At 41.1% G+C, this 13,050-nt stretch overlaps 1 protein-coding gene and 1 pseudogene across 2 annotated transcripts in view; both read left to right on the top strand.

Moving 5' to 3' along the window:
- MYOM1 (myomesin 1) overlaps positions 1-13,050 on the top strand; it is a gene marked incomplete at its 3' end in the record, with an annotated part of 137,125 nt that overhangs the window by 32,254 nt on the left and 91,821 nt on the right. Inside the window, exons 5-9 of the mRNA XM_079942280.1 lie at positions 4,047-4,139; positions 6,077-6,165; positions 6,277-6,339; positions 10,168-10,332; positions 12,413-12,574. Of these exons, the coding sequence (XP_079798406.1) occupies positions 4,047-4,139; positions 6,077-6,165; positions 6,277-6,339; positions 10,168-10,332; positions 12,413-12,574 (572 nt within the window). The remainder of the gene's footprint in view (positions 1-4,046; positions 4,140-6,076; positions 6,166-6,276; positions 6,340-10,167; positions 10,333-12,412; positions 12,575-13,050) is intronic.
- On the top strand, positions 1,389-2,879 carry LOC307197440 (BTB/POZ domain-containing protein 10-like; annotated as a pseudogene). The gene has a single exon. The product of its transcript is annotated as a BTB/POZ domain-containing protein 10-like (transcript).

Below are 13,050 nucleotides of genomic sequence, written 5' to 3'. Positions count from 1 at the left end.
AACAGCTGGAAAGTGGAAGCATCCCATGTTGTCAGGAGCCAGACTGCCTGGGTGCAAATCCCAGATCTGCTGTTCTAGCCGTGAGAGCCGGAGCAAGACACTTAACCTCTCCATGCCTGGGTTTCTTCATCTGGAAAATGCTACTACTTTACTATGTTAAAAGTAGTACCATCTCGTGCGGTTGTTGTGAGCATTGAATTTAAAGCACTTGCCTGGCTCACAGTAAACACTCTGTGTCCGTTATGGTTATTAGCGTTATTTGCGATGTCTGCACAAGTGAAGTGGGGTGTCCTAAAGGGAATCAAATGAAGTCCAGCTCCTCTTTGGGACAGAAAATGGCTTAAGCAGAAAAGCCTGGTCCAGCACCATAGCCACTGGCTACTGAGAACCTGAGGACGTGGTGAAGAAGGTGCCCCTTGCAGACTCAGGAGACAGTGTCTCAGGAGGGGCCCCTCCGTGGAGCGCCAGCCTCTCAAGGCTGAGAGGCTTCACCAAGGATGGCCAGTCAGAGAAAGGGAATCTTTCAGCTCCTATTTGTCAGTAGTTTTCTTTCATGATTGATATTTTAAGTTCTTCCAAGAGGAGAGCTATGCTTGCTCACAAAAGAGTAAAACAAATATAATGAGCTTTCAATGCAATGACAAGGTTTTGAACAACATGCAAGAATGTTAGTGGGAAGAATGTTTTGCTTTCATCCTACACAGACAGCCAACAAAAAAACCACTCAAAGCCTTCCTCTCTGTTGTGTCAACAATAGGCAAGTTTTTGTTTTCTTTTTTTTCAGATCTTCTATTGAAGTATCATATGCACATTAAAAAGTGTGTATCACATATAAATGTAGAACTCTGATGAATTTTTGTAGACTGCATACACGCAGGTAACCAGCACCTAAATCAAGAAACCAAACAATTTCAGCACCCAGGATGTCTCCTTAATCCCCCCTGCCCCGCTCCGGGGGGATCACTCTCCTGACTTCTAGCAGCATTAATTAGTCTTCTCTGGTTTTGTACTTTACATAAAAGCAATCATTATACTCTTTTGTGTCTGGCTCTTTTCACTCGACATTACACATGCAAGATTCAACCACATTGCTGTGAATGGCCAACTTCTTGAACGTAATTTTTGTAATGGAGGAGAGGAAAGCACATTCGTCAAGAAGTTTTAGGCGAGAAGCAGCCTGGGAGCCGGCCTGCAACCTGTTGGGGAGGCTCTTGTAGCCGCAGCCGCCAGAGCCTCCGCGGCCACAGACACCTCCGGAGGGATCCAGTTGGGGAGGAAGCGGAGGTGTCGCCGGCCCCGGCCTGTGCCTGGACACTCAAGGGGGACTACAGGTTATGGGTGCTACATGTGTGCTTTCAGAGCAGCAATGTGAGGAAGCTTGAAGTGGGATGGCAGGATGGCCTCATCCTTTTGACAGTAACTCCAGTGATCCAGAGAACTGGGATTGGAAATTGAATAGTAGACATCGTAAACTTTATAAACATTCAAGTACTCCCCCACGTGTTGCCAAAGGAGTTGTTGCCCACACCAAAATGAGTCTACATGGTGACTTGATCTCTCTCAACGAGAGATCAAGAGATAGACGAAGGTCAAGTGACAGATCCCAAGATTCATCTCACGAAAGTACAGAATCTCAGCTCATTCCTCGTATTAGAAATGTTACTTCAACACGACAGCACCATGTTGAACGTGAAAAAGATCACAGTTCCTCTCGTCCAAGCAGTCCTCATCCTCAAAAAGCATCTCCAAATGGTTCCAGGAGCAGTGCTGGGAACAGCAGCAGAAACAGTGGTCAGTCAAGTTCAGATGGTAGCTGTAAGACATCTGGGGAAATGGTGTTTGTGTGTGAAAATGCAAAAGAAGGAGGTCGGAATGTAAGAACGTCAGAACGAGTGACACTAATAGTGGATAACGCTAAATTTGTTGTAGACCCATCCATTTTTACTGCTCAGCCATACGCAGTGCTGGGCAGGATGTTTGGGGCTGGCAGAGAACATGTCCCAGCGAGAAGGGAGAGTATGAGGTGGCAGAGGGGATTGGCTCTACTGTGTTTCGAGCTATTCTGGATTACTATAAAACAGGAATAATCCATTGTCCCAATGGCATATCTATTCCTGAACTGAGGGAACCATGCGACTCTCTTTGTATCTCTTTTGAATATAGTACTATTAAATGTAGAGATCTCAGTGCCCTAATGCATGAGTTATCAAATGATGGTGCCCGTAGACAGTTCGAATTTTACCTGAAAGAAATGACTCTGCCTCTCATGGTAGCTAGTGCCCAGAGTGGGGACCATGAATGCCACATAGTGGTGCTTACAGGTGATGATGTGGTTGATTGGGATGAAGAGTATCCACCACAGATGGGAGAATAATATTCACAAATTATTTATAGCACAAAATTATATAGATTTTTCAAGTACATTGAAAACAGAGTTGTGGCCAAATCAGTTTTGATGGAGAGGGGTCTTAAGAAGACTAGATTGGGAATAAAAGGTTGTCCAACCTACAAAGAAAAAAGTAAAAGAAAAGGCCTGGGGGCTGCCCAGAAGTGATTTACAACTATGTCCAAAGACCCTTTATTCGAATGTCTTGGGAGAAGGAAGAAGGAAAGAGCCGGTGTGTAGACTTTCAGTGTGTAAAAAGTAAATCTATCACCAACCTTGCAGCAGCTGCAGCTGACATTCCCCAGGACCAGCTGGTAGTCATGCACCCAACTCCTCAAGTGGATGAGCTCGATATTTTCCCTATCCATCCCCCTTCTAGCAACAATGACCTCGATCCTGACGCACAGAATCTGATGCTGTGATGGTGATGTTCCTTGAAACCATAGCGTGCTACTCTTCACGATGACGCTGCACTCTCCTCATCCTGCACTGCAAGGCCACTCTCTTCATTGTGAGATGCACAGAACAGTGTTTAGGATATTGCAGTGTAAACTTTTTAAAAGACCATGGTTTTTAAAATGGTTGGATGGCTGAATGGTTTTTTTGTTTGTTTGGTTGGTTGGTTGGTTTTTTTGCGGTACGCGGGCCCCTCACTGTTGTGGCCTCTCCCGTCGCGGAGCGCAGGCTCCGGACGTGCAGGCTCAGCGGCCACGGCTCACGGGCCCAGCCGCTCCACAGCATGTGGGATCTTCCCGGACCGGGGCACGAACCCGCGTCCCCTGCATCGGCAGGCGGACTCAACCACTGCGCCACCAGGGAAGCCCTGAATGTTTTTTTAAATGACTACAATTCTAGCATCTTGAGGTTCCAGTTATATAAATGTATTGGTTTACCAGTAGGTTTGTGAAATTGGTTCTTTGTATGGGGGAACAGTCCTTTTTCACACATCTAGATCTTTTCAGAAGTGGTGGAAATTGGCAGCTGGGGTACTTTCAGTCTAGATTGATATTCATCACACCCCAGATAAAATGTAGAATATTATGTAGTTGCACTTTATATATGGTGGTTGAGTGGAACTGTTCAAGCCATTTTAATAATTGTGATGCACAATATAATCTAAATAAGTGCTTCTATCAAAGTATTCTTTCAGTAAAATGTGTATAGTTTGCTGTCCATGATGAGCAAAAAATGATATCATTGGGCTTATTTGAATGATTAGGATGAGATTCAATGGCCATATCTTATCAGTTATCTCCAGTGCCGTTTTCATCCTTTTCAAGTGAGTCACATGCGGAGAGTGTGAACTTCAGGTGGTTTATTATCCAGTCTGCCTTACCCTTAATCTGTTCACAGATATTTATTCACTAATGATTTTTTTCGAGTTATGGGATAGGAAAATGAAGTGTTTGCTCTTCATTTACTAAATGATTGTAAACTCATTTTTCATCAAAATAAAATTCCATTGTTTTAATGTTAAGAAAAAGAGGTTTTATAGTATTTATAATGTGTTTTATTTGCATTTATTGAACAGACCCCACTACCGACCTCAGTGCTGTGTTTACAGGTGTTCCTTCAAGAACAACAGTTATGTGTGTGTTGCTTTTAATCATGAATCTATTTACACCTCAACTTACTTCACCTTGTTTCCATTGTCTCATAGGTATAAAAACCAGGTGCCAATAGACGTCCATGCAAACCCTGGAAAGTATATTATCGAAAGCCGATATGGAATGCACACTCTGGAGATAAACGCGTAAGAGACATCAGGGTCTGTGTGTGTTGCCCAGCAGTTGCTTAGGGTGGCAATTTGCGCTCCAGTTAACGACTGTTCCCTTTTCCTCCCAATGCAGCGCGATCAGGATGGGGGACAGTCCCATACGTTGCTTCTTGGTGCACACCGAAGAGCGATAGGCATGACACTCTTACCAAGCCCACGTTACCTCCCAAAGTGATCTTACTTGAATTTAGTCAAAGACGATGAGGAAAAATTCATTTGTATCTATTTATCCTTTTATATACTGGAGAGTTTTTCTTAGACATTAGTAAGAAAATAAGTTACATAAATAGGCATTTATATTCAGTTATACTTTCAGAGTTCCAAATCTATGCCATCACTATACACTTTTGCCTTTAATCAGTAAAGGCCAATGAAGTTTGGGGTGGGTGACATTGAAAGTAAGCTGTACTTAGAGAAATTGTTCTTTCCTTCAGCTCACCAGGAACTGTGGGAAACTATGTGCCCACCCTGTCAGCCTGTAGATGGACGCAGAGCCTGACATTGGGATGTTTATAAAGCAAAATCAAAAGCAAAATTTGAAAGCAGAATCCACATCAAAATTTCCAAGTTTTCAAAGGTTTATCGTGTCTCCTAATGTGGTTTTGAAATCCAAGCCTAGTTATGTGGATGGAAAAGTTAAACAAGCTGCCAGCATTTTTGGTTCAAATAAAACCATGACATGCTGAGATGTCAAAGTAAAAATAAATTACGTCATTCTGATCTCAAGAGATTCATAGCCTTCTCAGGTCAGAGCAGTTGACACAGGTGATGCTGGGCTTCAAGCAGAAAGAACCCTGGGACTCTGGGGCTTTTGCCAAGCATTGACCCCTTCCTAAAGTTACATCCATTCTGCCAGTCGGGGATTCTACTGAGGCGGCAGTGAGCTATGTGGTTGCTTTATAATTAAATAGCTATGGGAAAGGCAACTGTATTGACCCTCCTGGGGTTCTATTGATGTCTGTAGATTTCAACAAGAATTAAGATATTGCAAATGAAACTAAACCCAGAGGAACAATGAAGAGCACGAACACTGGCAGTGAGAAGACACAGAACAGCCTTCTTTGAAATCTTAGCCTGTTCATCTCTGTGTGAGGTCCTTCTCTCTCTACTCCATTAACAGCATCCCAATCTCTGCATTATAACTTAGAGGAACTTCCAAATGGCACTTCTTGCGTTGTTCTGTGGGCCTGAACCTTAGCAGGATTGAAAGTTAAATAACTTATTTGTACTTTGAGGCTAGAGCACATTAGACTAACCGGGATCCGTTTTGTGGCTCAGGGAGTCTGTGGGCGTCTATAAAGAGGGGCTATTTCTTTGTCTTTTCATCACCCTGTAGCCCCCCAGACTGAAACCCACCTTGAGGGAGGCCCCAAGGTGTTCAGGGTCTTACCTGCTCCAAAGGTACATGGCTGGACGTTTTCTGCTCCTGATACAACCTTAGAACAATTTTTCATCACACTGTTCACACTGTAATTTATATGCTTGACACTTTGTTGACTTTTTTTGGGGGGGGGACATTTTAAGTGAACCCAGGCTAGGGTCACGGTGGACTATAGCTGTTGGTAGATAGATCTGTTGGCCTATATAACACACCACAGGGTGCTGGGTCAGAGAGAGTAGCTTTATCAGGAGTGCCAAAGAGCTATGTGTCAGTCAGTGATTTGCCCTGTGGCTTGTTAGCAAAGAGATCCTTGATGAAACAGCTAGCAATTACATCAGCCTTCCGTATCTGAGGAGGCGGAACCCGCAGATACTGAGGGCCGACTATTTCACACCATTTTACTTAAGGGACTTGAGCATCCACGGATTTTAATATCCATGGGGGTCCTGGAACCAATCCCTCGCGGATGCTGAGTGACGACTGTACCAGGAGTGTCACTGCACTGGGCACTCATTTCCATCCGTTCTTTCAGGTGTGATTTTGAAGACACCGCTCAGTACCGGGCCTCGGCGATGAATGTTAAAGGAGAGCTTTCAGCATATGCTTCGGTTGTGGTAAAGAGTAGGTTTGCTGAACTTGTTTTATTCAAAGTGTATTTTAAAAAAATTTATTCTCACTGCTAAAAAATAAAGTCAAGGAACAGTTGGCATGCTTTTCTGCTTTCTCTTCTAGGATATAAGGGAGAGTTTGATGAGACTCGCTTCCATGCGGGGGCCTCCACCTTGCCCCTCAGCTGTAAGTTTACAAGTATATTTGCTGTGTCATCTCTGTACAATACTGCATAATAAGCTGTTCCATAATGCTGAAATAATACATAGTCTATATTATAATATATGCTAGTATGTGTGTAATACTACCTGTGATTGGTTTTATTTTTTCAGAATCTTTGGTTACTATATTCTCTTTCTGCATATAATTGCTTTGTTCTGGTTTTATAAATGCCCAGATGTGACAGGCTAAAAATGGTTTTAAGTCTTAAAAGCATTTAAAATGCTTTAAGTCTTTCTGTGTTTAAATTGAGAAAGATCATTACACAAATCTGTGCAGAGTGATTTAACCACACACACACGCAGACACACAGACACACACAGACACACAGACACATAGTCTGGACTATATCAGAGCAGTTTTACTCATTTTTAAATATCTAGTTCAGTATCAACTCCTTGAGATACTGATACTCCCCAGGCCCCACCCACTCAGGGTTCGGTGCCCCCAGTGAAGCTGCGGCACCTTCGTAAGAGCATCTATCTCACTGGACACTGTTAACTGTTCTCTCCCACTGACCCATGAGACACTTGAAGGCAAGGCTGGACCTTTTATCTTTAAACCCCAGCACCTGATGTAGAGTAGTATTTGATGATGAATGAATAAATACATTAATTTATGAAATGCAATTTAATGAGGTCTAAATGTGGTTTAATAACAAATTATTAACAATATTCTGATCCATAGTAATTTGTAAATTTGTGAACTTCAATCATTTCATCTATATCAGAATTTCTTTTCATGGGAGGCAATAAAAGTAAAATCCTTATTGTTGTTCAAGTAATTGGATGCTTACACTGTTCGGACTGAAGACAGTAGTCAAGCCCGAACTTCTTATTTTCCAAACATTAAAAAATAAGTGGTATTTTTAAAAATGGTTGATGAAAATACTTTCCCATGGTTCAATTTTTCACCTAACTAATTAGTTTGATGTCTATAGATGACCCACTCCATCGACTTCATGGAATGGCTCCTAATTTTAATATTCTAAATTGTAATCATTGGTATCAATCCCCTGGGCAAGAGGGGATGATGGGTGAGAGTGAAGAAGGAACACATCCCAAATCATGTCCTTCTCTATCATTTGATTTATATTGAGATAGAATAACTGGGAAATTTGAAACTATGACTTATCCCCAATGTCCCCAAGATTGCCCTATTGGTCGTTCTACAATCCTCCACACGTATCCTGTTCAGTCCCACTTCTATATCATCATCCATGTTTTTTCTATTCCTCTCTTCTCCATCAAGCCAAAGTCTGAAAGCCCAGCTCAATCTAACCTCTCTGACTTCTTAATCTTTCAGAGCCTCCTCTGGCTTCTGAACTGAGTGCAGTTGTTCCCAACATAGAGAACGGAGGGCTCTTATTCATTAATTCAACTAGTATTTATTGAACATCTACCGTGTGCCAGGTACCAGTTTAGGTGGTTGGAATATGCTGGTAAATATCATGGATAAAGCTCCCTGCCCTTGGTTCTGCTCTAGTAGTTAATATGTATTGATCAGTTGTGCCAGACTCCGTACTAGGACATTTTTTTTTTTTTTTTTTTTGAGCTGGGAGACAGCACCGCCAGCTTTACTAGTGATTTGCAGTTTTGTTTTGTTTTTTTTGGTTGCTCCGTGCGGCATGTGGGATCTTAGTTCCCTGACCAGGGATCGAACCCTTGCCCCCTGCAGTGGAAGCTCAGAGTCTTAACCACTGAACCTCCGGGGAAGTCCCCTAGGACATTTTTTATATGCATTGATTCATTTAATGCTCTCCAAAGCTTATGAACTGGGTGCCTTTTTATCTGTGCTATGCAGATGAGGAAACAATTTAGAGAGATTAAATCATGGGTCAAGACCACGCATAATGGTAGAATAGCGACTTGTAACCTGGTCTTTCTAATACCAACCATATTCTAAACCAGGGATTGGCAAACATTTTCTGTAAAGGACTAGATTGTGAATAGTTTAGGCTGTGTGGGTCTGTGTCACAACTATTCCACTCTATCACTGTAACACAAAAGCAGCCATCGGCAATAGATAGATGAATGAGCATGGCTGTATCCAGATAAAACCTTATTTATAAACACTGAAATTTGAATTTCCTATGACTTCTCCTATGTCACAAAATATTATCCTTCTTTTGATTTTTTTCAGCCATTAAAAAATTTAAAAACCATTCTTCATGGTACAAAACAGGAGGCAATCCAGAGTTGGCTCACAGATATGCCAACCCCTGACCTAAACCAGGCCCTCCCTATAACCCTTATCTCTACTCCCTGAGGCAGCTTTGGAACCAGCCCAACTTCCCAATAAACAAGATCTGTTCAAGTTGTTTTGCGTTTTGATCTCAGTGGGACATCATCATATAAAAATGGGGCAGATGGGACACACGCTTCAAAGAGAAGTCATTTCCCTGTTGGTGAGTGGTTGCCTGGGGACACACAAAGTCAAGTCAACCCCATGTATTGGTTGAGAGCACAGGCTCTGGAAACAGCCTGCCAGTGTAAATCCTGGGTCTGCAGGGTGCATATGGGCAGTTATTTAGTCTCCTTGTGCTGCTGTTTTCTCATCGATAACATGGGAATAGTAATGGTACTTACCTGATAGGGTTATTATGAGGCCTAATTGAGTTGATAGATATTAAACACTTGGAACAATACTTGGCACAAGGTGAACTCAATAAATGTTAGCTTGCATTTTCAAATTAATTCGAAGAGGTCTTAGGAAGAGAATTGAAATAGGAGAAAAAGGGCCTAAGTTTTAGAGTTGGGCAGTTATACATTTGAATTTCAGTTTCACACATGATGACTTTGAAACCTTTGCGTTAGCTATATATATTTGTGAACTTCTATATCCCTACCTGAAAGAGAGGAAAAACTAGTAACTATGCCATGGAGTTTTTGCAAGGATTAGATGACATGTCAAATGTGAAGCTCCTGGCATGCAGGAAGCCATCAAAAAATAGTCATTATTTTCCCAGGCCCTTTCCTTTGAGAAAAGAGAAAATAAAGCCTAGGAGAGTTTATGGTGCAGGTATTGACTCAATCTATAAATAAGATATTTCTAAGAATGGTATTTTAAACTTTGTTTTCTCCCATTGATATTTCTTGTATTTTTTTAACCCAGATCATCAAAGAAGCTGAAGCCACTTACTAAAAAACTCTATTTTTATGAGAAATCGATATGGCTATTTGTTCCAAGAGTACAAGCAGTAAAGTTTAAATGAACTCAGAATCTAACATTTTAATGTGCATATATTGCAGCTATATTTAAGTCGAAGCTAAATGTGGTGTTCGGGCTTCCCTGGTGGCGCAGTGGTTGAGAGTCCGCCTGCCGATGCAGGGGACACGGGTTCGCGCCCCGGTCCGGGAAGATCCCACATGCCGCAGAGCGGCTGGACCCGTGAGCCATGGCCATTGAGCCTGCGCGTCCGGAGCCTGTGCTCCGCAGCGGGAGAGGCCACAACAGTGAGAGGCCCGCGTACAGCAAAAAAAAAAAATGTGGTGTTCATTTACATTTTATGTAAGGCGTTAAACCTGACCTTTTAAATTCTATTAATTATAATAGTAAAAATAAGCATTTAGCTTCTCTGACCAATGAAGCAAGAATTTCCATACACAGAATTTCCATTTCAATATAATGATATATGTGAATATGCTACATACTTCTTTTATAAGACTTAATTTTTGCCCAGATAAGTCACTTGATAGGTTTGTTGTGATTACTTTCTGCCTGTGCTTATTAAAATGCTTGTGTCTCTTTGATGACAAAAAGTAAATTACTGATGTTTGTTTTTGTTGTGCCCAGTTGCTGTGACCCCTTACGGTTATGCGTCCAAGTTTGAGATCCACTTTGATGACAAGTTTGATGTGTCTTTCGGGAGAGAAGGCGAGACGTTGAGTCTAGGCTGCCGTGTAGTTATCACTCCTGAAATTAAACATTTCCAGCCGGAGATCCAGTGGTACCGAAATGGTGAGCCTTACTAATGAATTCTCACTGGGTTCTTATTTGCAGAAGGTCACAGCCCAGGCTTGGCCCCAGAGCATGAATGTCCATAAGACTGCAGTTCTCTTTATCAGAGCTGGCAGAATCTGAACGTTAGAGGACATAACCTTTTGGATGTTACAAAAGCTTTTACACATATATCAGAGTAGCAGAACTTTCGCAATATATTTGTGGAGATTATAATTTCTTATCACCAAGTAATATAGGGAAAGGATTACAAAAAATTGTATTCTCATTTTGCAAGGTGGATGTATATTCATTTTGTAAGTTAATTTTATTTGGTAAAATAAAGCGGAGTCCAGTGAAGTCCAATGGGACTATGGAGCAGGCCCATTGGTCCCCAGGCACGGTGGGTGGTCGTCAGCACGCTCACCATGCAGTTGGCCTGAACTTCAGTGCATGTGTGGGCACCGGGCAGTCTGGGCCATCCCAAGACCATGGCTGAGACCAGGACCTGGGCCCAGAGTGAAACCAGTCACGGCAGAAGCAGCAGCAGCAACATTGCTGGACGGCGTGGCCCTAGAGGAGAGGAGGGGTCCCACGTGGGGCAGTGTGGGCGCCCACCGTGGGAGCCGAGATTGCCCATCCGCCCCCAGAATGCATATTTGTGGGATCTGCACAGATATGAGCTTCCTCGCCTGAGCACCGTGACAGGAACTGCCAGCAATCACGCAGTAAACTTTGTCCGTAAGATATTATAAAATAAAAACATGTACATAGACATTGCAGTAAGGCATATAAGGCAGTTAGTATTCTTCAGAGTTTAGACTCTCTGGTTATGAAAACTGCCACAACATTGCAAAGCAAACATTCACAGGCTTGGAAATAAAAATTAAGTTTAAAGATTGTCACATTCAATGAAAAAACACTATTTTCATATGAAACTTTGGATGAAGCAGTTATTAACAAGAAAGATAATTTTTAAATTAAATTTTCCTCATAATCAAAGATACAGTGAGAGAATGCATAAACAGGCATTTGAATTATATACATATCATGAAGTCATTTTCAGTTTCTTGTATGACCACAAGTTACAGGACATGTAAGAGAAAATATTAGGATGCAGTTATGTAAATTTACATTTAAAATTAAATTCAGACTTACATGAAACTATTTGTATAAAGAGTTAAATCTTTTTAGAAAAAATTGTTCCTCAAGAATTGTCAGCTCTGATTCACTTTGTTATAAAGCAGAAACTAACACACCATTGTAAAGCAATTATACTCCAATAAAGATGTTTAAAAAAAAAAAAAGAATCGTCAGCTCTAGAGTACTAAAATTTATATTTTGAAATAGTTTATCATAAGATTAACCCAATGTTAACTTTATAGCACCATAACCATATAATACTATAACGTATAAAGCTGTATATTACTATGACTATGTAATACTCTTAACAGCTGCATTAATAGTTGCATCAGCAGAAAGATCCTTCTTAAAATAAAAAAAATCAAAACTAATTTATGATCTTGCATTTGCAAAGAGTGACTGATGTTGCTTTCAGTTATATCAATTTAAAATGAAGTTACTAAAAATAACTGAATTTGCAGAAAAGTAAGTAAAAAATATCGTATTATCAATCAACGTATCACATTAATAAAGTATTATTTTTGTATGTAAAATTATGGCATGAAAATATTAGTTTTTGCAATTTGTATTACCCTATTATGTTTTATAAGTAATAAACTATTTTTAGAGGACAAAGCCTTATATTTTAGTACCTTGACTGTGTTTTTTTGCTCTGCTTTTTGAGCAAGGGGCTTTGTAATTTCATTTTGCACTGGGCCCTGCAGATTATGTATCTGGCCCTGGTCCCCTCACTTCTGCTCTAACATTTTAACCAATATAAACATGGCAGAATGACTCAAAGGCCTACAGATGTCCTCTAATATTCAGATAGCTTTCAATATAGAAGAAGAGGAATAAAGAGAGAGAGAGAGAGAGAGAGAGAGAGAGAGAATTGGGGGGAGGGAAGAGTGGAGGGGAAGGAGGAAGAAGAGAGTAATAGAGAAAGAAATCAGTTAATTTGCTTACTTTTGTTCCCCAGGGGCTCCTGTTTCTCCATCAAAATGGGTGCAAACACACTGGAGTGGAGATCGGGCAACACTAACATTTTCTCATCTCAACAAGGAAGATGAAGGTCTCTACACAATCCATGTACGAATGGGAGAATATTATGAACAATACAGCGCTTACGTCTTTGTTCGAGGTAAGACCTAGCAAAAAGCAGAACATCTGAGAATATTTAAAACACCGAGGCCATGTCAATCTATCCAAGCATATTTTTGGTAAAGATGAAAGAGCCAATGTAAAAATTTAACCCTGAAGGCACCAGTTGGAATGGAAGGTGACCAGTTTCCAGACTATGTTACTGTCACTAGTGTCAGTACTTTCCTCATCTTCAATGAGCCTCCAGAGCAGTGCTCTGTAGGTGTCTGAGTAGAGAGGCTAGGTCCTAGTGATGCAAAAAGCCGTCTCAGTTTGAAGAAGCTACAATAAAAGGGTGATGGGGACTCACTCTTGAATATCTATTTTGGAGAGCAAATTTATTACTGCATTCTAGGCCTTTTCTTTATAGCTTTAGTTTTAATGAACTAGGAAACAAGATGCTACAACTGAATCCTTAAGACAAACTATAACTGTTGGTTTTAGGAGTCTTTCTTTTTTCAGCGACGTCTCTAACAG

This window comes from Stenella coeruleoalba (genome assembly GCF_951394435.1).
Source record: "Stenella coeruleoalba genome assembly, chromosome: 14".
NCBI classification, from domain to species: Eukaryota; Metazoa; Chordata; class Mammalia; order Artiodactyla; family Delphinidae; genus Stenella; species Stenella coeruleoalba.
This window is presented reverse-complemented; position numbering and strand designations above follow the sequence as displayed.